The 26,610-nt window shown below is 54.9% G+C and overlaps 2 protein-coding genes across 3 annotated transcripts in view; both read left to right on the top strand.

The window, feature by feature from the left end:
• The window catches only part of MAP3K14 (mitogen-activated protein kinase kinase kinase 14), a 52,501-nt gene extending 32,717 nt beyond the window's left edge, over window positions 1–19,784 (top strand). Inside the window, exons 7-18 of one of the 2 annotated variants that reach the window (XR_006815793.1) lie at window positions 695–824; window positions 1,061–1,192; window positions 1,658–1,762; window positions 3,143–3,306; window positions 3,709–3,859; window positions 5,309–5,692; window positions 5,858–5,964; window positions 6,382–6,526; window positions 7,405–7,505; window positions 7,821–8,198; window positions 18,433–19,354; window positions 19,644–19,784. Coding sequence is in view for 1 of the 2 variants with exons in the window: in XM_045983723.1 (XP_045839679.1) it covers window positions 695–824; window positions 1,061–1,192; window positions 1,658–1,762; window positions 3,143–3,306; window positions 3,709–3,859; window positions 5,309–5,692; window positions 5,858–5,964; window positions 6,382–6,526; window positions 7,405–7,505; window positions 7,821–7,985 (1,584 nt within the window). In the remaining variant the exon portion in view is untranslated. Of the gene's footprint in view, window positions 1–694; window positions 825–1,060; window positions 1,193–1,657; window positions 1,763–3,142; window positions 3,307–3,708; window positions 3,860–5,308; window positions 5,693–5,857; window positions 5,965–6,381; window positions 6,527–7,404; window positions 7,506–7,820; window positions 9,969–18,432; window positions 19,355–19,643 lie in introns of those variants that run through there. The other variant, XM_045983723.1, reaches the window with a different exon arrangement.
• On the top strand, window positions 17,402–26,607 carry SPATA32 (spermatogenesis associated 32). Its single transcript, XM_045986274.1, has 12 exons — window positions 17,402–17,579; window positions 18,433–18,487; window positions 19,309–19,354; window positions 19,416–20,671; window positions 23,435–23,653; window positions 23,773–23,819; window positions 24,706–24,849; window positions 25,217–25,288; window positions 25,388–25,508; window positions 25,711–25,889; window positions 25,997–26,155; window positions 26,460–26,607. The coding sequence occupies exons 1-12, from the start codon at window positions 17,402–17,404 to the stop codon at window positions 26,585–26,587; spliced, it is 2,604 nt and encodes an 867-aa protein (XP_045842230.1). The 3' UTR covers window positions 26,588–26,607.
• The last annotated feature ends 3 nt before the right edge of the window (window positions 26,608–26,610 follow it).

The raw sequence follows: 26,610 nt of genomic DNA, 5'->3' as shown, positions 1-26,610 counted from the left end.
TTCCTGCCATACTATGCTGGCCCCTACACAGAGGAGTGTGTGGTCCCTGCAGGAGGGGCCTTGGCCAAGCCCCTCCCCCTGAGAAGCCTCATCTTAGGCCCAGATCCTGGGGAAACAGCTGCAAACAGAATAAACAAGCATTGCTCCGTCTACATGGACATTTTCATCCTCAGGGGGAAAGACAAATAATTCCGAGCTGAGAAAAGCGCTGAGAAGGGTGCTGACAAGAGCCAGGATCTTGGCTACATCGGCTTTGGCTGCAGATACGATGGAAACCCGGCCTCTGGGGAAATAGATGTGGATGTTGATAAACAAAAGGTCCCACGTCCTAGAAATGGCCCAGCCATTTGGGCTGGGGTGGGGGGGAGTTCTATGTTTGGCAGATTTGAGCGTGGGCAGCATGCCAGGGGCCTGGATAAGGGTTGTAGTTTTTTGTATGATTCTAAGTGTTTCCACACACTTCCGCAGTGCAGAACTTTAACCAAGTACTAGAAGTGGAACATGACCCCCAGGGTGCACAGTTTAGTCTCTGAGGGTCCAGTGGGCCCACCAGGACCCTGCCTGGCCTCAGAATCGACATGTGGGGTGGGGCAGGGAGGATTGGGAGTCTCCCTGCAGGGAGGGTCCTGCTAGGATGCTAGGGAAACAGCCTGGGCACGCATCCCAACTCACAGCTACCTCTGGGCCCTGCCAGGTGCGCATCGAAGTGTTTCGGGCAGAGGAGTTGGTGGCATGTGCAGGATTGACTTCCCCCAGAATCGTCCCTTTGTATGGAGCTGTGAAGGAAGGTCCTTGGGTCAACATCTTCATGGAACTGCTGGAAGGTAGGGAGCCAGGCGCCACTCTTTCCCCCTCACAGCTCAGAGCCAAGACTTGGGGTTTTCCTGGGTCTTGCCCAGGTTGACCTTGGTCCCCAGTTACTCCATTTTTAACCTCTTGACCCTGTGACGTGGGCAGAAAAGGCCTACTTTCCAATCACCTGCCCTTAGAAGCCCTTTGTCCTTGGCCTGCCTACAGGCCTAGAAATGCCCCATGTAGAGACTGGCTGTTGGTCTCCTAGGTGGCTCACTGGGCCAGCTCATAAAGCAGAAGGGCTGTCTGCCGGAGGACCGGGCCCTTTACTACCTGGGCCAGGCTCTAGAAGGGCTGGAATACCTCCACACCCGAAGAATTCTGCATGGAGATATCAAAGGTGAGGCTCACACCCCAACCGCTCTGGTCCCCAGTGGGCTCCTTCCTTCCCTCACCCTTCCCGATCCTTCTGGGCCTGCCTGGCCATCCCCTGTGCCAGGGCCTGAGTCAGGCTGGGAAGGGCAAGTATGTTTCCCAAGCCCTCAGCCTGACCCTGTAGTCACCAGTGGGCAGCGCTGCCCACACAGCTCCTCCGTCCTGGTGACCACTGGGGGAGGGTGGGGACAGCAGAGCTGAGTGGCAGCATCCCAGGAATAAACTCTGTCCCTGTACCCCAGACACCCGCCTGCTGCCTGCCTCTAGCCGGAACCGATAACACTCTTGCCTTCCTCATGAGTAAGGACACTCAGCAGAAACAGCAGCTGCCACTTGGGGTCAGCCAGCAGCGGCCTCGCTGGAGGTCCTGATCGGGCTGGGGCCGGAAGTGACTCACCTGTTCCTCTTCTTCTCTGGGGTGGCCTGGCAGCTGACAACGTGCTCCTGTCTAGCGACGGGAGCCGTGCCGCCCTCTGCGACTTCGGCCATGCTGTGTGCCTTCAACCTGATGGCCTGGGGAAGTCACTGGTCACAGGTAAGCCCCGCCCCCTACCGCCCTCCCCGGGCTGGTCATCCCCAGCCTTGACTCAGCATTGGCCCCGTATCTTCACCCCTGCTTCCCATAAGAGCAGTCAGAGATGGGAGCATGTTTTGTCCTCTGTTGTATTTCAGCCCCTCGACAACAGGTCTTCTCCGTGGAGCCCCCATGGCTCCAACCCTCTTGTACCGCCTTTTTGGGGAGCACTGCTCCCAGCCTGTGGCCTCAGCCCTCCTGGGCCTCTGAGCATAGTTTCTGGAAGCACAACGGGAAGGCTGACTGGGGCTCCTAGGCTCTGTAGCTGGAGAAATGCTTGTTTTTAACTCACAGTTTTCTGATTTTTTTTTTTTTCCTGATTTTTCTGAGCAGAGAGCCCGATTCAGGGCTCGATCCCAGGACCCTGGGATCATGACCTCAGCCGAAGGCAGAGGCTTTAACCCACTGAGCCACCCAGGCACCCCCAGTGGATTATTAAAATAATCCACATCCACTGTAAAATTTTTGGCAATTATAGAGTTACGTGCTATAGAAGAGGAGGAGAAAAGGAGCCTCCACACTCCTCTTGCCCAGGGAGACAATCATGAACATTTTAAGTAATTCCTTCCAGGTCAACTTTTTTCTTTTTTAACCCTGTATGTAGTTAAGGCCGATATAACCCAGTTTTGTGCCCTGCTTTTTTCATTTATAGCATTAAGCATAAAATTATTTCCTCTTGACTAAAAGAAAAAGTCTTTTAGAAGTGATTCGGTTATTAAAGGATTATGTTGGTAATTCTGAAGAAACAGACTGAAGACGGACCCCCGCCTGTCACTTTAAAATAACTAGTGGGGTTTTTTAATTTTATATTTCTATTTTAGAAATTATTATAAGAATAATTTCTATTCTAAAATTTTTGCAGAAAGTAGAACTAAGCAAAAATAAAAAATACAAATCACCAGAGGGGGAAAGAAAATCTTCACATCTGGTATTGATCCTTCTAGTTTTCTATGTATTAAAGTTTTCTTTTTTTTTTTCTCTCTCTCTCTTCACTCACTAAAACTTCAGAAACATCAAACCAATAATTAGTCTCCTACAACCTAATTTTCAGTGCCCAGGGCCCTCCCCATTTTTTAAAAAAGTATTCTAAGGATGGGGTCCATAGGGTCAAGCCCCTGTTTTGAGTGATACAGCCTTTGTACCAGTTCCCAGTGGGGCCCCTGACTTAGCTTACCCCCAGCAAGTTTGGTCTAGAAGCTTCCTCTCTATTCAAGGTACTTGAACAGAGACAAATTCCAGGTATTTCAGGAATGGGCTGGAGGCTGGGGGTGGGGGTCATTGCAGAGGCTCTTGCCCATCCGAGTTCATAGTTGGCTTTCTGGTCTCCCACCGCCTTCCCAGGGGACTACATCCCCGGCACGGAGACCCACATGGCCCCGGAGGTGGTGATGGGCCAGCCCTGTGACGCCAAGGTGGACGTCTGGAGCAGCTGTTGCATGATGCTGCACATGCTCAATGGCTACCATCCGTGGACCCAGTACTTCAGGGGGCCGCTCTGCCTCAAGGTCAGTGCCAGCGCCTGGGAGGGTGAAGACGGGAGACCCGGCCGCAGGCTTGCGGTGGCCTCGGTCTGGGCTGCTCTTTGGCGGCAGATGGAAACAGGAAGAGGCCTCATCCTAAATGCGGGGTCCTGACTCAAATACTTGCCACCCAAGTCTGCAGGCTCCAGGGGAGAGCCTAAGGGAGGGATCCCCTCAAGTTCATGGCAGGTCGGCCTTGCTGCCTGACCCTGTCCCTATTTACCTGGCCCCCTTCTTCCCTTTCCATGGCAAAGTCCCAGCCCTCTCCAGTCTTTGTGACCAACTCCAGCACCACAGGGTAGGGGAGAGTGGAGAAGAGCCAGAACAGGAAGCTGGGTGCTGGGAGTGAGGGGAGACAGGCCACACATGTTGCCTTCTGACCCACAGATCGCCAGCGAGCCCCCGCCTGTGAGGGAGATCCCGCCCTCCTGCACCCCGCTCACTGCCCAGGTCATCCAGGAGGGGCTGAGGAAAGAGCCTGGCCGCCGGGCCTCTGCGGTGGAGCTGGGGGGAAAGGTCAGCCAGGCGCTGCACCTCGGTAAGAGTCCCCCACTGGCTGCAGGGGCGGGAGAGGCGACAGTGTGGTGTCGTGGTCAGGGGCAAGGTACTTGACCTCTGAGCACCTTGGTGGCCTGGGTGTCTCCATCTAAAGCATGGGAATGATACCCACCATGGGCTTTTTGGAAGACCCGTGGTGAAGAGAAGTGCTCTGTGCTGTGCCTCGATGCTCGGCCGATTGGCGGCCAGGGACTACAACATGGAGAGGGGTGTTTGAGCTGATGAGGAATCAGTGACTGTGAGATAAAGCCAGGTGGCACTTCCCAGCCAGTCAGTGAGAAAAGGCAGAAAGCCAGTAACACCCAGTGGCGGGGAGGGTGTGGGGCAGGGGCCCTTAGGCCAATATCTGCACGTGTGCGACCTGTGAGTCGTTTATGGGAGGGGAGGAGGGTGCAGGGCCACATCCCTTCCCAGGAGCTGGGAGGGGCCACGGGTAAGGGGTGGTGCACGGGGTGTGTCCCATGGAACTCCACAGGGCAGTGAAAGCAAGACAGCGTCCTCAGAGCAGCCTGGCGGGATTTTCAAACTGTGGTGCCGGGAAGATGGACAGAACAAGGCCTAGAACACAATCCCTTTTTTGTAAACTAGATATTGATAAATAAAAACAACACACACTTTGCAGAAACATAATTGGACACCAAGGGACACATCAAACATAATAGAATGTCACTGGGAGGCGGGCAAGGGAAAGGCATGGTTATGGGGATCACAGGAATAAATAAAACAGGAGAGAGACCTCACACACCCCTCCAAACACAGATGAACTGCCCCCCTGCACTCTAGAGCAATAGTCCCCAAGGAAAGACTGACTGTTGGGGGGGGTAAGAGAGATGAGGGGGGCAGGAGGTGGTCAAGGAGGCCAGTTTACATGGGAACTTGAAGTCGCTGTGACCTCAGGGCTGTTTTTTACTTTATTTTACTTTTTAAAGATTTTATTGATTTCACAGAGAGAGATCACAAGTAGGCAGAGAGGCAGGCAGAGAGAGAGGGGGAAACAGGCTCCCTGCTGAGCAGAGAGCCCGGTGCGGGGCTCGATCCCAGAACTCTGGGATCATGACCTGAGCCGAAGGCAGAGGCTTTAACCCACTGAGCCACCCAGGTGCCCTAGGGCTGTTTTGTTAAATCTTCTCTTTACTAGTGGCAGAGTCCTTTCCTGCAGCCATTGCTGTCATTTTTAAATTCGTGATTGTTACCTAGAAGGAAGATGGAATAGATAGAAATATTGTCATATTCCCATCGTGGAAGGCCATCCTATGGAAGAGACCTCCTCCAAGACCACACAGCGCCCTCCTCAATTGTGTCCCTTAGTGGAACCAGAGTCCTCCCACGCTGCTTGCTCCCAGCCCTCTGCTCAGGAAGGGCCACCTGGTCCGGCCCGGAGTCTGGGCTGGCCTGTTTTCCACCTCACCGAGCGTGCTCTGTTTTGCAGTGGGAGGTCTGAGGAGCCCTTGGCGGGGAGAGTGCAAAGAGCCGAGATATCCACCGCCACACCCAGCCCAGGCACTGCCCAGCCAAGACCACTCTCCCGGGACTCCGGAGACCCTGAACGCCCAGCCGAGGGAGCTCTCCCCTGGGGCTCCGGGACCCCAGCCAACTGAGGACACAACAGGCGGGGCCCCTCAGCTCCAACCTCCACTACCACCAGAGCCCCCGGAGCGGAACAAGTCTCCGAGCCTGAACTGGGGCAAGGAGGAGTCTGGGACCTGGGAGCCATTGCCTCTCTCCTCCCTGGACCCGGCCCCTGTCAAAAACCCCAGCTCAGTGGAGCGGAAGGCAACGCTCCCTGAGCAGGAGCTGCAGCAGCTGGAAATAGGTACGGGCAGCCCCGGCTGCAGCCCCCGGGGCCCCGGGCAGGCCCGGACCTCCCCCAGGGCCTGTGCACCTGCCCCCGGAGGTCCGCTCCTGCAGTCCAAGCGGCCAGACACACAGACAGACCATCCGCTCCCGGTTGACAGCCATCCTCTACCTCTCTCTGCAGAACTATTTCTGAACAGCCTGTCCCAGCCCTTTTCGCTGGAGGAGCAGGAGCAAATTCTCTCGTGCCTCAGCATCGACAGCCTCTCCCTGTCCGATGACAGTGAGAAGGTAAGCAGGCCGCGGACCCTTTGTGTCCCACTGGTGAGTGGGCTGCGTGCAAGCAGTGGTAAAGGGAGGCTGAAGGGAATCACCCCTTCCTTTCAGAAGGGCTCCCCACCAGGGCAGGGGATTGTGGTTTCTCAGAATGAGATAATCCGTCTTCAGCACACCTGGGAATTGGGGAATGGTTCGGCTAGTAAGGCTAGTGGATAGAAGATTTGGGCTTGGGTTCTTCTAGAAATATTCCTCAGCTCAGCCCCCTGCCTAGCCCCAAAAGTGCCCAGTAGAGCCACACTCCAGCCCAGGACGTGAGCAGTTCCTCACCCCCCAGGGGAGGGCCCACAGCCCCTGTGCCCCCAATCCAACCAAAGGCCGGAGACAGTCCCCTGAGCCCAGGGGCCTGAGTTGCACCCGCTGTCATTTCAGAACCCATCAAAGGCCTCCCAGAGCTCGCGGGACACCTTGAGTTCCGGCGTGCACTCGTGGAACAGCCAGGCCGAGGCTCGCAGCTCCAGCTGGAACATGGTGCTGGCCCGGGGGCGGCCCACTGACACGCCAAGCTATTTCAACGGTACGGCCCAGCTCTCGCCTGCTCAGCCGCTCCACGGGACCTGAGCCACCTGGGTTTGGGGAGTCCAAGGGAGTTTAGGTCTCCCTTCCCCTGGCGGGCGAGGGGGGAAGAAGGCTCCTGGTACCCAGACTGGAGTGACCATTAGGTCGGTTTAGAGCAAAGGCCCTCTCTGATTGGCCAAGAGCCTTTCCTAGTCAGGCAGCGAAGGCCCATTGCCTCCATGGGCTGCTGATGGAGTTCCAGAAGGCCCCTCACTTGGGGCACAAAGCAGTCTCTCCTGGCCTGGAGTCAAGAAGTAATGTCTTCAGAAAAAAAAAAAAAAAAAGAAATAATGTCTTCAGAAGGGAAACAAGGAACAAGATAAGAATCAGCAGCAAGCAAGTTTGTTGGGATCCTCCTCTGGGATTTCAAGTCCAAAGACAAGATATTTTCCAGCGTGGCTGCGAGGGTTGCGCTGTGATTTGGATTGAATGAGGGTTTCAGTGGCTCCCCGTTCCCCGGCTCTTCCCAGCACCGGTGTGACACGTAGCCTCAGGCCCCCATGGCCTTGCCAATGGCCTCTCCAACTCAGAGAACGTTAACAGCCTGAGTTGACCGCAAGCTAATTTAAGAGTCTGCGTTTCCACTTCCGTTCTGCTTTGTGTGCAAGTTGGAATACTAGTTCCCCAAAAGAGCCAACCTTAGCTCTTTGTGTCGTGCATGCCTAGTTCTAGGGTTGACAGAAAATTACCAGGATGAGCCAGCAGGGGTGTGACATTAGGGCCACTCCAGCCTAAATGTTATGTCAGCTTCCTCATGGCTGTCCTGTGTCCCTCTGCCTAGGGCTTCATAGGGAGCCACTGGCCACTCCGCTGACCTTCACCTCACCTGCCTTCTAGGTGTGAAAATCCAGATACAGTCTCTCAATGGTGAACACCTGCACATCCGGGAGTTTCACCGGGTCAAGGTGGGGGACATCGCAACTGGCATCAGCAGCCAGGTAAGGGGGCAGGTACACGCTGACTTAGAGGAAGCTCATGTACCTGGCCCAGCCCTCTGGGAGGAAGGCTTTTGAATAACGAGAACTGGCACGTAGGGAGTGGCTGGCTTCAGATCTCCCCCGAGGTCCCAGGGCAGGCCGGGCAGTGGCAATGGAAGGTCCGCAGGACCTACCCTTGGGCCAGTTGAACCTCTCGGACTCGTCTAGGCCTTCAGGACTGCCTGCTTAGCTGGAGGGAGACCTCAGCAGGCACCTCTAGGCAGCCTCTGAGCCCCGTGCCACAGTCTCAGACTCACTGGTCTGCTCTGCCCCCAGATCCCGGCTGCAGCCTTCAGCTTGGTGACCAAGGACGGGCAGCCCGTGCGCTATGACATGGAGGTGCCGGATTCGGGCATTGACCTGCACTGCACCCTGGCCCCTGACGGCAGCTTTGCCTGGAGCTGGAGGGTCAAGCACGGCCAGCTAGAGAACAGGCCTTGAGCTAGCCTCCCACCGCTGACCACTCCGCGGGAGGCAGCCTGCCTCATCGGTGCTCGGCTCTGCCCCTGGCACCCGGGCTCAGCCTGCTCCCAGGGACCTGCCACCCCCTGGCTCAGCGGGGGAGACAAGGATGTCCCGTGTCCCGCCTGACCCCACCAGGAGAGCATCCTGTGCCCACATGGGGAGGAGGAGGGCAGCAGGAGACCACTTCCCGTAAGTGGGCAATGAAAAGGGTCTGCTCTGCCCTGGTCCCGGTGAACTGGCCTGACCTATTCGGGATCAGTGGCCCCTTGCTGGCTGTCAGGGGAGCGTAGCTTCCGGCCTGGGTCGGGAAGGGGTGAGCAAGTCCCTCGGCCTCCGAGCAGGTGGGAGGGTGTTGAGTGTCTGAGGACCCACACCCAGGTCTGGTACAGGAGCAGGCCAGCATCTGTACCTACCGTGGGGTGAACGGGGAGCCCTCTGACCCCCTTGTGTGGCCATCGAAGCCCCTATTTGATCTAGGAACTTTCCCAACAGAGTCAGGGACTCCTGATGCTGGGAAGTCTTCCTGGGAGACCACGGCACAGCATCAGGGCATAGCAACACAGGTCCGGAGCCGGACTCAGCTTCCGCCAGGACCACAGGTGTCTAAGTGAAATGGTTCTCAGTCCCCAAGCACATGTCCTGACGCTGCTAGCCACCAGTCTCTCCCAGAGCAGCAGGCCCTGAGCTGTGGCTACAGACCTGGCATGGCCCATGGCTCACTGGCCCTCTGCCCTCTCGGTCTGTCCCAGTGAAGGGTAGCAGGAGCCCAGCCCGCTAGGAGCTGGGTCTACAGATGGGCCTACAAGCAGGCTGTGATCCGCGTGCAAGAAAGTGGCAGGCGCCAGTGCTCCTGTCCCCGCCCGGCAGTGGCTTTAGACATCATGCACCCCAGTTTCCTGAGACACAGCCCGGGCCTCATACTCACTCTGGCCCTGCCGTGCCCCTCTCTTCGGGGGGCATTGCCAACCGCACTTTGCACTCTGATGACCTCAAAGCACTTTCACGGCTGCCCTCCAGGAGGGCAGGTCGGTGGCTCTGCACGCACATCAGCAGGCTGGGAGATGGGGTGAAGGGATTTGAATCTTGACCTGTCTCCATGCACATGACCCCTCAAACCTCCGGATTTCTTTAAGATGAGCCCCCCCACACCGTACCCCATTACCCCAGCCCAGTCTCTTTGTCAATGGGGGGGGCTGATCAGGACTCATGTAGCATTAATCAACTGTGAATCCTTGCGTGGGGGCTGGCTAGCGTCTGCTCCTGGAGGTGAGGGGTGTCCCCTGGGAGTTCTCCTCCGGAGAAGCTCATCCCGGTATCTTGCCAAAGTGGCCTCTGTCCAGCTATCCACATCAAGCCATTCTGCTCCCCAGGGAGAGACACCCCCCCCCCAGCCCCCAGCACGTGAAGAGCTGCAGCCTTTCCGTACTGCAGAGTTTGGGTGGTACTCGTTGGAAGCAATAAAGTTTGGGGTGATGACAAATGTTTTAGGCCGTGGCTGTCCCCACTCTCGCCTGCCTGCTTTCAGAACCTCAGATCCCAACAGCTGCCTCCCTTTGCCTTCTTGGTGGCATCTTCTCACATCTGCCATTTATTTTGGGCAAGGACTGTTTCCAACCCTTGAATGAGGTCACTTTTCCCACCACCCCTCCCATTGGGCACTTCCAATCCCACTTTTGGCCTATCCATTCAGACCAGTTAGGCAAGATATCCCACCCAGTGGCAGCAGGGAAGTCCCTGGCCAAACACTGCCAGGCTGAGGAGGAAAGGTCACCAAGACCTGGGCAATGGCGGCTGTGGAGAGGTGGGGGCGTACCAGGAGCCTGGAATGAACACAGCCCCATCCTCCCCATCCTCTGTCCCTGAGGCCTGGCTTCCAAGGAGCAGAACTGGGAGCCAGCTGAGAGTACCACCCCTGAGCTAGCAGAGATGACTTTCCAGGACAGGCGCCCTTCTGAGGATGGAGGCTACTTGGGGGGGGGGGGGGTCACGTCTGGCTCCACACCCCCTGAAGCCTTGCTCAGGTAGCTGTGTGTGTGTGTGCACGTGGGCACATGCAGACCTTGGGGTGCAGGCTGCAGGTTCGAGGTTCAGCGGCTTCCTGGAGGGGTCCTGCCCCCCAGGAAGGGGCAGGTGCTAAGGCCATCCAGGCTTACCGGTGGCGGCTCCCTCTGGGCCTGCGGGGAAGAGCAGAGCAGCCCAACGTCTGGAGAGAGTGCTCCGGGTGGCTCAGCCTGCTCAGGAAACCCCACAGCGGCCGCCCCGCCCACGCGCCCCGAATCCTGAGCCGGTTTGGTTTTGTTTTTTTTTACCTCTCCGCCTTGGGGTCGGGGGCAGGGACGTCACAGAGGCGGCGACATCACAGGCGCAGGCGCCCGCAGCATCTCCAGCGGCCCCACAGCCCCCAACCAAAGAGCGCACTGGAGGCGGAGGGGCAGCAGCCACCAGCCCGCTCCCCGCCTCCCCGACAGAGCCTCGATCAGCATGGGGGTGACAGGTGGGAGCAGGCTGGCGCGTGCCCCGAGGGGCGGGGGCAGGAGGGGCGGGGATAGTGAAAGTCAGGGGCGGGGCGGGGAATCAGCCCGGGGCCCCTCCCCCTGCTCCCAAAGCCCGGGGCACGGGGAAGGAAGGTCGACCCCAGCCTCCCATGCTTTCGTCCCCAGACAACCGCGCCCAGCCTCGGCCCTGCGCGGTGCACAGGCTTGTGCCCTGTACACGGAGTATGCTTTGAAGTAAAGGCTGCAGATTCAGCCCACTCTTGTAGGGGTTCTGGGCACACGGAAAGAATCGTGGCCTTATGCCCAGGAAACGACTCATAAATTGTCCGAAACGGCTGATAACCCCCAAATCACATTCAGTTGTTCCTGGTTGATTGGAGCCTTTGCAGAAGGAAGCAGTTGGCTTCCACAAATACTGAGCGCCTCCTTCGTCCCTTGCACTCTGCTCTGTAACAGTGAGCAAAGCTGTTTGCCCCTTAGATTTCCACTGAAGTGGGGGCTTTCTTCTCGGGACCTTCTCACTAAGGAGGACGTGGGCCAGCATTTAAATTGTGCCAAGAACCAACAACCCGAGAGCCGCTTTTCCCTTTCCCAAACCCGGCGGACGCCTTAAATCACCCCTGTGACATTTGGTGCATCTCTTTCAGCTTTTACTCTTGTGCTGGGCCCTGAGTTTGATGAGTTAACAAAAAATTAAAATGTGGATAGGACAGCTAGCTGTGTTACACAGATGATGACATTGGAGAGGTGGGTTGGCCTGTCAGGGATGAGTAGGGTTTTGCCAGAGGAAAGACTTCCTAGGTAACTGAAGTGTAGCAGGTGCAAAGGCACTGAGGCACAAAAGGACCTGCTGTGCTCTGGGGGAGCTTGGGCTTGGAGCAAGGAGGGAGCTGGATACCAGGAACTGCAGCAAGAGGGCAGAGGTCAGACCATACAGGATCTCTGAAACCACTCTACAGTCTGGAAGTGACCAAAAGCAGGTCACTCTGGGGTCATTAAGTAGCCCAAGTTGGAGGGAAATATGGTTGCAGTGGTCCAGCTAGAAGCCTAAAGAGATTTCAAACAACACAGTGGTTAGCATCATGGGGTTCAGAGCCAGTCAGTCCTGGGTTCCAGTCATGGCACTGCTCTTAGCCCATGTGTGACCTGGGCAGTTTCCCCATCTGTGAGAGCAGAGTCGTGACTGGGCATAAAGTGGTGAAGAGGATAGGATGTATGGGAACCACTCAGCATGGAGTGCCGGCAGGTGATCAGTCCTAGGTTTGTGTTAGGAGATGAGTAAGAGTGGGGGTGGAGAAAGGGACCTGGGCAAGGTCAACATCAGAGATAGGGAGGTCAGAAGCTGGGGAAGTGAGAGGGTTCACAAACAACCAGGTTTCTAATTTGGGTGATAGAATGAAGGATTATCGGGGAGGGGGAGATTACGGGGGGGGGGAATCACAATGCTAGTGATTAGGAAGAAAGATGGATCAGGCATGCAGGCGAGTTGGCCACACTTGAGTCTAGACACGCAGGGTATGAACTTGAGGTTAAAAATGGAGAACAAGCCACATGGCTTGGGAGGGTGAGAGGGATGAAGAGTTCGTTTCTTTGCACAGACTTTTGCTGAGAATCCACCTTGCAGACTCTTATTTGCAGGGGATCAGAGATTCAAAGTGGGCAGCCCACTGGGGACGCCTGGGTGGCTCAGTCGGTTAAGCTGCTGCCTTCGGCTCAGGTCATGATCCCAGGGTCCTGGGTTCGAGTCCCGCATCGGGCTCCTTGCTCAGCGGGGGAGCCTGCTTCTCTCTCTGCCTCTGCCTGCCACTCTGCCTGCTTGTGCGCTCGCTCTCTCTCTCTCTCTCTGACAAATAAATAAAATCTTTAAAAAAAAAAAAAAAAAAAACGGGCAGCCCACACAGTCTGCCCACCTCTGATTAAGGAATCAACAAGAGTCCTGCTCTCAAAGGTCTGCAGGGATCAGGTCTGGGCGGGGGCAACTGGAGGAGATGCCACAGGGTAGAGTCCTGAAGGTCTTTGGGAAGAAGTGAGCACTGAGCATCTTCCCAAGAGAAAACAAAGGATATTTCAGGAATAGGAGATATCCAAGGCTCTGACAAGGGAGAGATCCACCCACTTAGGGAGAAATGTGCAGTCAGTGACTGGAGTTCGATCTAGAGCTCCGGAGAAGTGGGAATAAGAAATAGAGATTGAGAGGAAGCGCCTGGGTGGCTCAGTGGGTTAAACCTCTGCCTTCGGCTCAGATCATGATCTCGGGGTCCTGGGATCCAGCTCTGCATTGGGTTCTCTAGTCAGCGGGGAGCCTGCTTCCTCCTCTCTCTCTGCCTGCCTCTCTGCCTACTTGTGATCTCTCTCTCTCTCTCTCTAATAAATAAGTAAAATCTTTTTTAAAATATTAAAAAAAAAAAGAATAAGAAATAGAGATTGGAGGATCTTCTATGGTCCCAGCCACAGGCATGGAAGTCCCAAGAGGGCACAAACTGTGTGTGTTCATCACTGTGTCCCCTAGCACAGTGTCTGGCCCTTAGTCAGGGGTTCAGTATTTAATTTTATCAAAGAAACATGCATATGATTAAAGAGCCTGAAGAGCTTATTCAGTGATGAAAATCAACTATCCCCTATAACACACCCCCAATCTCACTCCTCAGAGCAGCCACGATTGTTTCATTAGAACCATTTTCTGCCTAATTACCTTCTTATCTTTCTGCAAGCTCATGGACCCTTTCTTGGTTTATCAGTTTTAGACATTATCACCTTCCTGCTCTAATGGATCCACCCTCCCCCATTCTCCCAACATCATTTTTAGATTTGCTGGTGCCTTTGTAAGTTTAATATACTTACGTCTTTATTTTTTATCACTTTAGATATCTTTTCATACCACACATAGTAAGATGAAGTTTTTAGTGCCCTTGAGTCTTCCCTTCAGCTTTCCTCCCTCCCACCTCCCAATGATGCTAACCTGTATTTTTATTTTTTAAATATCAAGGTTGGTAATATTTACATTGTCCTAAAGTCACAAATATATTTTCCAATTGATATTTATATGTTGATTCGGAAAGTTGAGAACTGGACTTACATTATTGTGACTCCTAACTACCGTTCATGGCAGAACCAGGAAAGGTACCACAGTTACCTTTTCTTTCTCATACAGCTTTTTGTTTTTCCTGGAGTTTCTAGTTGCCTTTTCCTTATGTTCTTTGGTTTTATCATAATCTTAGTTTTCACCACCCTCTACATCTAATCAACTATTCTGTCAGGTTTTGTTTCAGAAATCTACCATCCAGAACCCTTCATCTTCTTGCCTCTATACAGTTAAAATCCCGGAACTTAGTTGATTTCCTGGGGTGGACCCCTATTTCCTTCCTGGCTGTCTTGTTTTATACCTTTATTTTGTTTTAGCACATCCTCAAATAACTTCCTTTAAAAAAGAGGAAGTAAATTTCCCGAGTCCCTCCATGTCTGAAATGATAGTTTGGCTGGATATAAACCTATAGGTTAAAAAACATTTTCCTCAGAATTTTAAAGGCAGCCATTGTTGCTAACACTGCTGCCAGTATAATTGACCCCCCTCCCCTCGTAGGTGACTGGTTTTTCCACTTTAGAAACATTTAAGAATTCTTTGTTCCTGGTGCAATGAACTTTGACAGAAGGATCTTTTGACATCTATCGTGCAGGGCTTTCAGTGAACACTCTTAAGCCAATGACATCATCATTCAGCTCATGAAAATTTTCCTCTTTCCTTTTCCATGTTCTCTATTCTTTCTAGATCCCCTTTCTATAACTCAGAACTGACTGCCTCTTGATCATGTTCTCTCACATTGTCTTGATATTTTGGTTCTACTTCCTGAGAAAATTTTCTGCTATATTTTCCAAGTCTTTTTGCCAAAAGTTCTTTCTTTTCCTAATTTTTTTAAGAACATCCTATTCTTGCTTTTTGGATGTAATACCTATTGCTATATATCTACATCTCAGAATCTCAAGATTCTAGAGTATATTTAAAGCTCCTTTCTGTTTCCCAAATAACCTCTGGTATTATAGTCATCTTTTCTCTTGGTCTGTCAATTGCATGTGGGCAGTTTCCTCAAATGTGTGGTCATGCTTAGCTGTTCATATTTAAGAGTGAAATCATAAAAAGCTGATTGGGGGGGGGGCGCCTGGGTGGCTCAGTGGGTTAGGCTTCTGCCTTCAGCTCAGGTCATGATCTCAGGGTCCTGGGATCGAGCCCCACATCGGGCTCTCTGCTCAGCAGGGAGCCTGCTTCCCCCCCACACCTTCTGCCTACTTGTGATTTCCGTCAAATAAATAAAATCTTAAAAAAAAAAAAAAAGCTGATTTAGAACCTGTAACTGCAGGACTGATTCCCTGCCAGATGTCACTTTACGATGATCAGGCAAGAAACAGACATATCTCTGGTTCAAGAAGATCAACAAAATTGACAAATCTCTAGTCAAACTGAACAGGACAAAAAGAAAGAAGACAGAAATTACCAATATGAGAAATGAAAAAGGAGGCATCATTACAGAATCTACAGATATGAAAAGGATAACAAAGAATATTATAAATACCTTATGCCAATAAATTCACCAACTTAGATGACATGGATGAAGAAACTCCAGGCCCAGGTTCACAAGCTTCACCTGTGAATTCTGCCAAACATAAGGAAGAAATTATACCAATTTTATGCAAACTCTTTCAGAAAACTGAAGAGAGAATACTTCCCAACTCATTCTATGAAACCAACATTATTCTGGTATCAAAACCTGATGAAGACAATGTAAGAAAATTATGCACCAATATACTTCATGAACCTCATGTGAGATTTCTTTCAAAAAAGTTAATAAATCAGGGGCACCTGGGTGGCTCAGTTGTTAAGCATCTGCCTTAGGCCCAGGTCATGATCCCAGGTTCCTGGGATCAAGCCCCACATCAGGCTCGCTGCTCTGTGGGAAGCATGCTTCTCCCTCTCCCACTCCCTCTGCTTGTGTTCCAGCTCTTGCTATCTCTCCCTCTGTCAAAATAAATAAAATCTTTTTAAAGATTTTATTTTTATTTATTTATTTGAGAGAGAGAGAGAGCATGAGAGGAGAAAGGTCAGAGGGAGAAGCAGGCTCCCCACTGAGCAGGGACCCCCCCCCCCCTCGATGCAGGACTCGATCCCGGACTCCAGGATCATGGCCTGAGCCGAGGGCAGTCGTTTAACCAACTGAGTCACCCAGGCACCCCAAATAAATAAAGTCTTTAAAAAATATGGTTAGCAAATCAAATTCAACAATGTATAAAATGATAATACATTATGACTAGATGAAATTTATCTCAGGGATGTAAGATTGATTTTAACATTCAAAAAATTAATTTATTTTACCATAAACAGAATATAAGAGAATTGTTAACAGAATATAACATTGTTTGTGTTATAGCATGTTATATATATCATATAATATACTAACAGAACATAAAAGAAAAACAGGGGCACCTGCCTGACTCAGTTGGGAGAGCATGCGACTCTTATTCTGAAGGTCATGAGTTCAAGCCCCACAATGGGTGAAGAGATACTAAAAAACAAAAGAAAAATAAAAGAATATAAAAGAAAAACATATAATCATCTCAATAAATGCAAAAAAAAGCATCAGACAAAACCTAACATCTCTTCCTATCTAAAAACTAAGTGAACTAAGGGGCACCTGGGTGGCTTAGTTGATTAAGTGTCCAACTCAATTTCAGCTCAGGTCATGATCTCAGGGTCTTGGAATCGAGCACCATGTTGGGTTCCACACTGAATGTGGAGTCTGCTTAGGATTCTCTCCTTCCCTCTGTCCCTCCCCTGCCTTGTTTGCAAACACGCGCTCTCTCTTTCTCTCCAAAAAAGAAATCTGTAAAAACTAAGTAAACTAGGAATAGAAGGGAACTTTCCTCAACGTGATAAAGGGCATCTCTGAGGGAAAACTACAGCTAACATCATGCTTAATGGTGAAATACTGAATGCTTCCTCCCTAAGGTCAGGAACAAAACAACATGTCCACTCTCAATTCGATTCAGCATTGTACTGAACACTGTTCTCAGTACACTAAAGCAGAATAAGGAAATAAGAGACATCCAATTTGGAAAGGAAGAAGTAAAACTGTCTCTTGAGTCACACACATACTTTATTTTTAAGTTGTTTAAGTAATCTCTACACCCAACACGGGGCTTGGACCCACAACCCTGAGATCAACAGTCACGTGCTCTAGCGACTGATTGTGCTAGGTGCCCTGAGTCACACACATTATTGTTTTTGTAGAGAACCTTATGAGATCTACAAAACTAAACCAAAACAAGAAACTAGCACCGATAGGATTTTAGGGTGGTTACAGGATATACATTTCTATGCACTAGCATCCAGCGGTTGGAAACTGAAATTGTTTCACATGCTATAGAATGTCACCTGAGTCCCTGACAGAACATTCCCAAGTTGGGCACAGAGGTCCCAAGCTGAGTCAACCTCGGACTTTTGCTTCCACCCCTCCAGTGCTGCGATGAGGCTCGCACCTAATATTTTCTCTTCCTATCCACACCCCGTTCTGTTCATGGAAGGGCTTAGGCAATGGATGTTGATTAGATTGTCGAGGGAAATTTTGCAAGTGAGCAAAGGAAGGCACTGAGGCGAGAGGCCTGGAGAAAAGCAGCACTGGGGGCAGGTGGAGCTAGAAATGAAGAGAGACATGAAGGAAGCCAATGGAACATGGCAGTCAAGTTGGTGGAAGGGTCCAGAGACCACTGAGCTAGTTCTTAGGAGCCTGACTGTGGTAGTATGCGCCTAGCCCGGCCATGTGGCTGATCCAAGAGGCCCAGGCCCAGGAGGAACATGGATGTCGCAAATCCCAGACACAGAAACAGCCTCCACATCTCTAGAAGGAGGCCATGGCACACTCTGATCCTTTGGATAAAATCCTGGAGCGATTCTTCTCAGCCAGAGCCAAGGCCATCATTTCCTGCCACACTCCAGGCTCGGGGGGATCCAGCTTTCCCACTGCCATGACTGATCCACCACCGACCCCCATCTACCACCCTGGGGAGCTTGGAAGAATGGGACAGCCTGGTGCCCCACCCCCCATCCCCAGATGATGAAAAAGCAGCATCTTCAGTAAAAGATACAAGCTCCAGGGAGGCGACTGGGGTGCAGAAACCTTCCTCAAGGCTATGCTCAACCTCTTCTTCAGAGGGTGATGGGGACACTGCAGTCAGCATCCCCACAGATCAAACGCCTGGGGTGAAAATTCCCCAGGTGGGTGACCCCAGGATGAGAAAAGCCTGGAAGAGAGGAAGGACTTCAGGGCAGGAGGGGCTGGGATTAGGGGGAGTGCCAGATCCGAAGCCTGGCCAGAGAAGAGAGAGGGAAGGGGGCCAACGACCAGGAATGGATGGGTTCTTAGGGGTCCCCACGCAGTTACAGACACCTCATAGGATAGCACGTGGGGCAGGGGAGTGAAGAGTTTTTCTTCCGTCAAATCTGCATCCGGTTCCTGATGTTGGCAACCTTCAGCTGAGGGACCTTGGGCAAATGAACTTCTTGTCATTTTTTGTGTTGAATTGATGAGATAGAGCACAGAAAGTGCCCAACCCGTTGCCTGGGCTAGCAGCCCTCAAGAAACAGCAGTGAAGCCTGTTAGCATCCGTCCTAGGGGAGAAGGGTGATGGGTTGGGGAGAGTGAAAGGAAAGGCAAATTCTAGCACGGAGGGGAGCAGATGTGGAGGGCAGGGCTGGTGACGCTGGAGAGAGGAGGGAGCGAGGGGCAGGATGGGAGAGGCGGTGGTGAATGGGCTGAGATGCAGGGCAGGGAGGGAAGGAGGGAGGGGGTAACTGGAGCAGTACCACCTGCCCAGGGTTCCAGAACGCCCCAGGGACGTCTCCCCCTGCAGCTCCCCGGCCCTCACCTCCTTCTCCCTGCCAGGTGCCAGTGGATTCCCCTGCTGTGGCAAGGAGTCCGTGGACATTGTGGAGACGCAGTGAGAGCCAGTCCCCCACCCTCCAGGACCAACAACCCTTACCCCATGCCACAACTGCCAAGCTTTCATATACAAACCCCCCAACCCAAGATCTCCCTCCATCTTGCTTCTCTCCTATCTCCTCAAGGGCAGTGTTGGGGGAAGGGGAGTCCTACCACCCCCCTTCTGCTTCTGCATCCAGCCTCTGACGTTAATGAAGGACTGAGGTGTGGTGGGGTACACTCGGGGACATGGGTGGGAACTGAGCCCTTCTGGTTGCCTTGCTCTGAGCACAGAGCGACCCAAGGTGAGGGGGGACCGAAGCCTGAGGAAGGAGAGGGCGTCACAGGGGCTGAGCACTGAGGGGAAGGGCCGCGCTTGCAGCACATGGCCAACAAGAGCTGAGGGGGAGCCTCCACACACACCCCTGACTTTGAGATCTGCCAGGCTGGAGTTGGGCATCTCAGGAGGAGGGCGTCGCCCTGGGCTTCTCCCTCTGGGGGTGCCCACCTTCTGGGCACCAGTCTTCCCGGGGGAGCTCACTGGCTCATGGGAATACTTGATCAGAAGGAAGAATCCTGGGCCTCACCTCTAGCTGACTGGATCCCTCTTTGGGGTAGGGGCTCTCCAGGCACCTCCCAAACTCACTAAAGATAGAGAATGTTGCTCCAGAATTCTTGGTGGATGCAGGCACCATGAGGGGAGTGGATGAGTGCGGGGGGTCTTGCCAGCCTCTGTAAGGGGAGGGAATCTTGAGGGCCCCAGAGACCTCCATTCCCCCCTAAAACGACCCCACCCATCTCCCGGAAGCCGGTCATCCATTCCGTCCCCTTCTGTTGTAGCAGTGACCCAAACCAACAGCAGCCGTTTGAAGAAGAGGAGATCGAGGTAACAGTGGGCAAGAGCACCTCTTGGGGGGAGGGGGGAGGTAAGGGGCTGGACTCCTTAGGGCCCGTCTTCTCGAAATCCATGCCAATCCGGGGAGCCTGCACCCAGCCGTGCTGGCGCCCTCGTGCCCACCCACCCTCGCCAGTGCCTCACACTGTCTCCCTGCCCCAGGTGGGTCTCTACAAGAGGGACCAGAAGGGGAGGAAGGCTCAGGAGAGGGGGACAGGGACTTGGTCCCAGAAGGACCTCAGGGCCAGGGGCCTCCTCAGCTTCAGTTGAAACTTTTCAGCTGGAGAAAGAATGGCTGGAACTGGAGCACACTCACAAAGTGGACCTGGACATAGAGCAGGTACTAGAGCGGGAACTAGAGCTGGAGCTGGAGCCCGAGCTGGAGCAGGAGCTGGAGCTGGAGCCGGAGCTGGAGCCGGAGCAGGAGCCCGAGCTGGAGCCGGAGCCGGAGCCGGAGCCGGAGCCGGAGCCGGAGCCGGAGCCGGAGCCGGAGCCGGAGCCGGAGCCGGAGCTGGAGCCAGAGCCCGATCCCGAGCCCGAGACAGAGCCCAGGGACCCCGAGCAGCTGGAGTCTAGGACAGAGCCCCTCCAGCCCCACACACCGCGGCACACCAGCCTCTGGAGTGTGAGGTCGCATTCTAGCTACGTGAGTTTGCCAGAGGATCAGGCGTCAACCAATCATCGCTCTATCCGCGTGCAGACCTCTAACCATCTCTTCTGGGCAGACAAACACATCCAGGCCTCAGAACACAGCCTGCAGCGGGCGATCAGCAATAACACAGGTAAGACCACTAGCTGTCAGGACCAGGAGTCTGACCTCGAGGACGCCTGTGTGTGCTGCACGAAGCAAATCGAAAACCCCAGTGCCCAGCCAGTGCCGCCCGCCGCTGACTCCCAGCAGCCATCAAACCCCCCACCGCCCTCCTCCAGTCCCCCACCAGGCATCGGCCTGGCCGATCTGGTCAACTTTGCCTCTTCCTTGGCGGTGGCCTCCTCCAGCAAGATGGACTTGCCCAACTTGGAGCATATGATCAAAGCTCCGCCTCAGAAGGCTGAGGTACCTTCTACAGATCCCGCCCCCCAGCTGGCGACAGACCAGCCAGAGAAGGAAAAGCTCACTAAGGACTTGCTGGAGAAATCTCTGGAAACTGAGGAGTCACAGAAAGCTTGGAAGCAGGAAGACAAGAACTTCTTCTGCCCTTACCTGGATTTCAGCAAGCCGGGGATCAAGAGGGCCACCATAAAAGGAGAAGTGCAGCTTCTCCAGCAGCCGGCCAGGTCCCCTCCTCCTAAAGGAGCCGTGAAAGGGTAAGTGAGTCTGGCCCCCAGCTTCCCGCAGAGGGGATGTGCTGGGATGTGTGGGTGGGCCCACTCCTCACACAGCTGGGTAGGGGTGGAGAAATGGAACGAGGGGCTGGGGAGGGGACGGGGACAGGGTGGGCTGTGATGTCTCAAACTCAGTGACCTCATAAAGGCTGCTGGAAACAAGGTTCCGGTGGACTGAGGGGCAGAGCCAAGGCCAGGGCTGGAGGAGGCCCAGGGACCATGGAGGGTGAGCACTTCTGGGCCCAGGCAATGACCTGGGTTCGGCCTGGGAAGGGCCATTCTAGCATTAGGAAGCTCGGTCCCCCAGAAGGCAGGTGGCCTCACCTTCATGGGTCATGCTCAGGCTAGCATCTGCCCCGCTGAGGACTCGATGGCCCAGGGCCCAGGATGCCTCCTTGGAGCAGAATGTGAGGGGAACAGTGCTCTCCAGAACCCCTTGCTTCCTGGTGATGAATGGACACAACAGAGGGCCAGCTGCCCAACCGCGTGCAGCAGGAAGAGGCTCTCTTAACCGCCCCCCCGCCCGGGCCCTCCTCGCAGAGGCGTCTGGGTTCACCCCCCTCCCCGATCCTGCCAATGGGGCCCAAGTGACAACTCTCTCTTTTGCGTTGCAGCTCGGTGCCGGGAACCAGGAAAGGGAGTCCATTATTGCTGAAAATCCATTTTAAGGTGTCATCCCCCACTTCCCCAGTGAAATGACTAGACAAAACCAGTAAAAGCCTCCAGTGCTGGCCCCGGCTCAGACTTTTTGTGCAAATGCTCCCGGACCAGTGAGCTCACATGGCTGCGGCATCTGATCTCGATTTCTTAGGGATGCCGCCCCCCATGGGTTTTTTTCTTTCAAGACTTTATTTAAATTCTAGTTAGTTAACCCGTCCTGTAGTATTCGGTTCAACCCACCCCTATGTTTTAGCTGCCCCGGCCCACCTGCCCACACTGTCCCTGAGGGCTCTGCCAGCCCTATTTGACCTCTCCTCACTCCCTTCCAGAACTCTCAGCCAGTGGCAAAGACTCGTGACCGTGTCTGAGGCTTCAGGTGTCTTTTCTTTTTTTTTTTTTTAAAGATTTTATTTATTTATTTGACAGAGATCACAAGTAGGCAGAGAGGCAGGCAGGGGGTGGGGAGAAGCAGGCTCCCTGCTGAGCAGAAAGCCTGATGTGGGGCTCGATCCCAGGACCCTGAGACCATGACCTGAGCCGAAGGCAGAGGCTTAACCCACTAAGTCACCAGGCGCCCCAAGTGTTCCAGTGTCTTAGGTCGTGAAGTGGGTCTTCCTCTTGGCCTGAAGCCAGGGACATGTTAGGATCATCTTCGGAGAGGGCCTCTGGGGGGTGGGCTGGCCAGGTGAGGAGGCAAGTCTGAAAGGAATTCCTCCCACTTCTGTCCACAGTGAGGGCCTGGTATGGGGAATGGACAGTGCCCAGGGCCTCAAAGGTGGGGAAGAGAGAAGCCAAAGGACTGGCCCTCCAGGGGCCACACAGCCTTGAGCTACAAGTATCAAAATGTGGGGGCATTACACCTGAATGTAATGGTGTACTTCCCCGTGCAACCCAGACACACTTACACACACACACCCCTACCCTCCGCTGACTTACGCACCACGCGGGCACGCACAGACACACATTCACTCACAAGACAGTTCCACACTGGCCGTGTGCACAAGCACACATCAACGCACTTGGCCGTGCGCCAGACGCGTGTACTAAACACGCACACGAATGCACAAGCCTTCCCACGTTGAGGGAGGACAGGCGATGTGGGAGAGCTGGCAGCAAAGGGAGGAAGGGAATTCAGAATGTGGGGAGGGACGCGGGTGTGAAAAGGGAAGAAGGGGGAGGGAGAGCCTCGCTTGGGCCCTGTCAGCCTCCGGACCCACCAGCACTAAGGCCCCAGGTGAAAACCCAGCCTTGCTGATGCTTGGAAGCCTGCCCACCCAGGCCCTAGGAGGGTGGGATTAGGAAGGGATGAACAGCTGGGAATGGGCCAGGGCCAATGGGGGAGGGGGGGTGGGGGGCGGAGACTGGAAAGAGGAAGGAGGAGGAGATACGGAGGTGAGTATCTGGGGGGCGGCTGGGTTGTTGGAAGCATCTTCTTGGAGTATTTTGTGAACCGTGGTTTGTAAATTTGCATGGTTTGGAAGAGGAGACCCTTCCCCACCAGGAGACCCGGGGTAAGGTGGGACTGGGCCACAGCCCCACCGTGGGCTGCACCCCTCGTCCCCAGCCCTCACTGCCGGACTCTAAGGCCTGCTTCTCCCTGGGCCTCTGCCAGCCTGTGTTAGCGTCTGGAGTGGAGTCGCAAATTCAGATGCCATAAGGGGAGCAGAAACTCAAGTGTAAGGCAGCAGGTCCCCACCCCCTGCCAAAAGAATCGGGCCTGTGGCGAGGGACAGAGTGCCCTGCTGCCAACAGCTGCTAAAACCAACCTAGGGGCTGCGGGCCCCGGGCACTGGACCAGCCTCGAGTCTGCGACTCTGCCTTTCAGGCAGCCGAAGGCAGAAGACCAAGAGCTCCCCAATATTGGCACAGGGAACGTACAGGTAACCGGGCTGGCAAAGGGTCTGCTGGGACAAGCTACTGTCTGCAGAATCCCCCTGGGGGTACAGGCTGGTGTGGGGGTCCTGGGAGAAGGTGGAGCCGAGCCTGAGCCCCCACAGGCCTGGTCCCAGGGCCCTCCTCCTCCCCTCCTAGTCTGAGCGCTCAGACAGGTTGGCCCCTCACCCCTGTCTTCTTCCTGCCTCCAAGGTCCCCACAGCAGCCTCGAAGACTGCCCACACAGGACCCAGGAGGGGAGCAGGGCTGCAGGACACAGAAAGGGAGGCCTCAGCAGCCCGCTCCCCCGCTGAGCCCAAGGGAGCCAGCATCCATCAAAGGCATAGGGGCCAAGCAGTTCTCCCAAAGACCCAGGGAGTTCAAGCGCCTTGCAGCTGCCCGCTCAGTGCGGTCAGGCTCTGGGTCTCAGCGGTAAGGGCAGGGACCAGAGACCAGGTCCAAGGTGCGGGGTTTGGGGTAAGGCCTGCCAGGCCCCAGCATCTTTCTGTAGCAGGTGCAAAGTCCTTCCCACCCTCTTCCTCTTGAATCAGCTCTGCAGAGAAGAGCCTGCTGCCCCTGACAGCCCGGCTGCTGGCAGGTGAGGCCTGGGGCCGGGAGCGGAAGGGGGGCGGGTGCTCCCGGCAGAATGGCAAGGGGTGTCCTCTCCAGAGACTAGGGTTGTTGTGAGAAGTTGGTGATCATGTAACTGTCCCTCAAGGCCAGTCTAACTGGCTGATCTTTACAATTTCAGGGCTCACTGATGTGTGTGTGTGTGTGTGTGTGTGTGATGGGTAGATGGACTGCACAAATGAAAGATGAAAGAGGGGGCGCCTGGGTGGTTCAGTGGGTTAAAGCCTCTGCCTTCAGCTCAGGTCATGATCCCAGGGTCCTGGGATCAAGCCCCGCATCGGGCTCTCTGCTCGGCAGGGAGCCTGCTTCCTCCTCTCTCTCTGCCTGCCTCTCTGCCTACTTGTGATCTCTCTGTGTCAAATAAATAAATAGAAATTGGGAGAGAGGGTGGGGAAAAATAATCTGAGTTCCCTGCTCCACCCCAGAGTCTGGTGCTGTGGGGTCTACATCTGGTGGCCCCAAAGCCACAGTACCACGGGCGGGGGCCCCTCAAAGCAGTCATTTCACCCACCACCAGTAATCTTCAGCTCCTGCTCCCTGCCAGGTGCCAGCCGGGCTCCGTGAGCCTCAGAGCACGGAGCCCCAGAGCCGGAGTCCGAAGCCTAGCACTGCCCAGTCTACTGGTGGTGTGACCTTGACATAAATGTTGAATGTCCAGACATGAGTCTTGGACCTGAGACTTGAATGGGGACTTGACAAGGGCCAACACAGCAGCCACTGCTGTTCTTAAGTGTTCTCATGCCCTCATGGTGGGAATGACCCAAGTCCTTAGTCCCGTTGTGAGCTGGAGTGGGCGGACGTCCCGGCCCCTGCGTGCCGTTCCCCTAGCTGCCTGCCTCCCTCCCCGCCCGCAGCGTTCCAGGAGATCTTCAAACTGTTCAGCTCCGGCCCGACAGGCTCTGTGGACATGCGCAGCATGAAAGCCACCCTGCGCAATGTGGGCATCCAGCTGAGCCCACAGGAGATGTGTGAGGCCCTGCAGCAGGCAGACTTGGATGGTGGGCGCCCCCCCATCCCTGGCCTTTTGTCCTCCCTCACTTCTAGCCCTGGACAAGGTCTCCTTTGCCCACAGAATCCCCAGCCCAGTCCTGTTTTAGAGTTCCCTCTTCCAGGAAGCCTGCTCTGATCAACACACCTATCCCATAGCCCTAAACCTTTCTGCTGTGTTAATCCTCGTGACTGGGGGATCCCCCAGGGCAAGGGCTATTTCTCCCCCATTCCACCTGGGTTGACATCTGGCTGGAGGTGGGACTGGATCGTCTGGTGTCTGGAAGGAGCTGCAGACACACCCCTAAAGCACATGCAGAGTGAGGCTTCTGCGGGGGGAAGACACCCCAGCGCCCCTTCCTCTCTCTCTCTTCCCAGGTGATGGAACCGTAAGCTTCAAAGACTTCCTGGGGGTCCTCACTGACAGCTACCGCCTGGCTCAGTGCTTGGGTGAGGGGCTAGGCTGGGGAGGGTGGGAAGGGCCTGGACAGGGGGGCGGGGGGAGGCTCCTCCTCACACGCCCCCCCCAACCCCGATCTCTGCCCCCAGGCCAGGTGAGGAACAGCCAGTTCTGGGACCCCCAGCGCCTGCAAACCCTGTTCTTAGAGATGCTGTTCAAGCTGATGAACCAGGGCTACCTGCCTCACAGGGTGGTGCAGGAAGTGATGAGGTAGGCCCATGTCCCCAGCTTCAGGACCCAGGATGGGGGAGCACTTGCTGCCCCCTGCAGGGGTCCCCTGAGGGAGATGGGAGCCCTGAATGCCGGGTCAGTTTCCTGTGGCCTCCTGTCCTGAGGTGGTTTCCCTCTGTGAGATGGAGAAGACTGGGGGAGGCGGTGTCTGATGAGGCTGCCCCCCACTTGTCCCCTCAAGCTACTACACCAAGAAGCAGCGGGTTCTGTGGCTGAACCCTGGCTGGAAGGGCCGGTCCCAAGGGCGCAGCAGTGCCGGGCGCCCTCACGTGGGCCTCACCTTCTTCTGCCAGGCCGCGCGTCTCAGCGGCCTCTCCAGCACCCAGCTGGAGCGCTCCCTGCACAGACTGCACAAAGCAGGTGCGCCCTGGGCCGGGCAGGGACCCGACAAAGGGGGGACCCTCCCTCCGGGACCTGCTGTCAGGAATAAGCCTCTCCTTTTCCTCCCACCGGCTTCCCCGGGCCAGGTGCGCACAGCCCCTACTCTCAGATACCTAACTTGGCCGTGTGGACACCCCCAGAAGACGGGATGTGGCACCGAGCCCCATGCCCCAATGTCCGACTTCCCAAGTCCTGCCACTCCAGCCGCCACAAGCTCGTGCCCACCCAGAGGTCGCTCAGCCCGGGTGAGAGCAGAGGGAGGGGGCGGGGTGAGAGCAGAGGGAGGGGGCGGGGCAAGGCAGACAGAGGAGGGGCAGGCACTGCGTGCGAGCCGACTCCAGGAAACCGGGAGGAAGCCTGCGAAGTAACCTGGGATCATGCAGGGGCTTGACCAAGGCTGGGACAGAGTCTCAGATAAAAGGGGCAGGGTACCCAGATAGGAGGCAGAGACGGGCGCGTAGACAGGAGGACTGAGGTGAGGCTAATCCCGAGTCTCAGAAGGGGAGCTGCCGGCTTGATCCTCCCCACAACCCCTCTGCCCTCCCACAGAGTTCATGGGCCAGCCACTAGACTATCTGCGCCCCTGGAAGATGACTCCCTCCCCCCCAACTCTAGTGCAGAAGCAGCCCTACTCCCCTTCACCAGCCTGTTTGCAGAAACCTGCTATGAAAAAGTAAAGCGTTTGCGGAGCAGAACAGGC

The sequence above is a fragment of the Meles meles genome, chromosome 18 (assembly GCF_922984935.1).
Source record: "Meles meles chromosome 18, mMelMel3.1 paternal haplotype, whole genome shotgun sequence".
NCBI classification, from domain to species: domain Eukaryota; kingdom Metazoa; phylum Chordata; class Mammalia; order Carnivora; family Mustelidae; genus Meles; species Meles meles.
Note: the sequence above shows the minus strand (reverse complement) of the source record. Positions and strands in the feature narration are given on the sequence as shown.

Excerpts from the sequence above, each read along its gene's own strand:
- SPATA32 (XM_045986274.1), top strand. The coding sequence starts at position 17,402 with ATGGCACACTCTGATCCTTTGGATAAAATCCTGGAGCGATTCTTCTCA. Across the intron at positions 19,355-19,415 it reads TTGAAGAAGAGGAGATCGAG|GGCCCGTCTTCTCGAAATCC; the intron begins GTAACAGTGGGC and ends TGGACTCCTTAG. Across the intron at positions 24,850-25,216 it reads GCAGCAGGCAGACTTGGATG|GTGATGGAACCGTAAGCTTC; the intron begins GTGGGCGCCCCC and ends CTCTCTTCCCAG.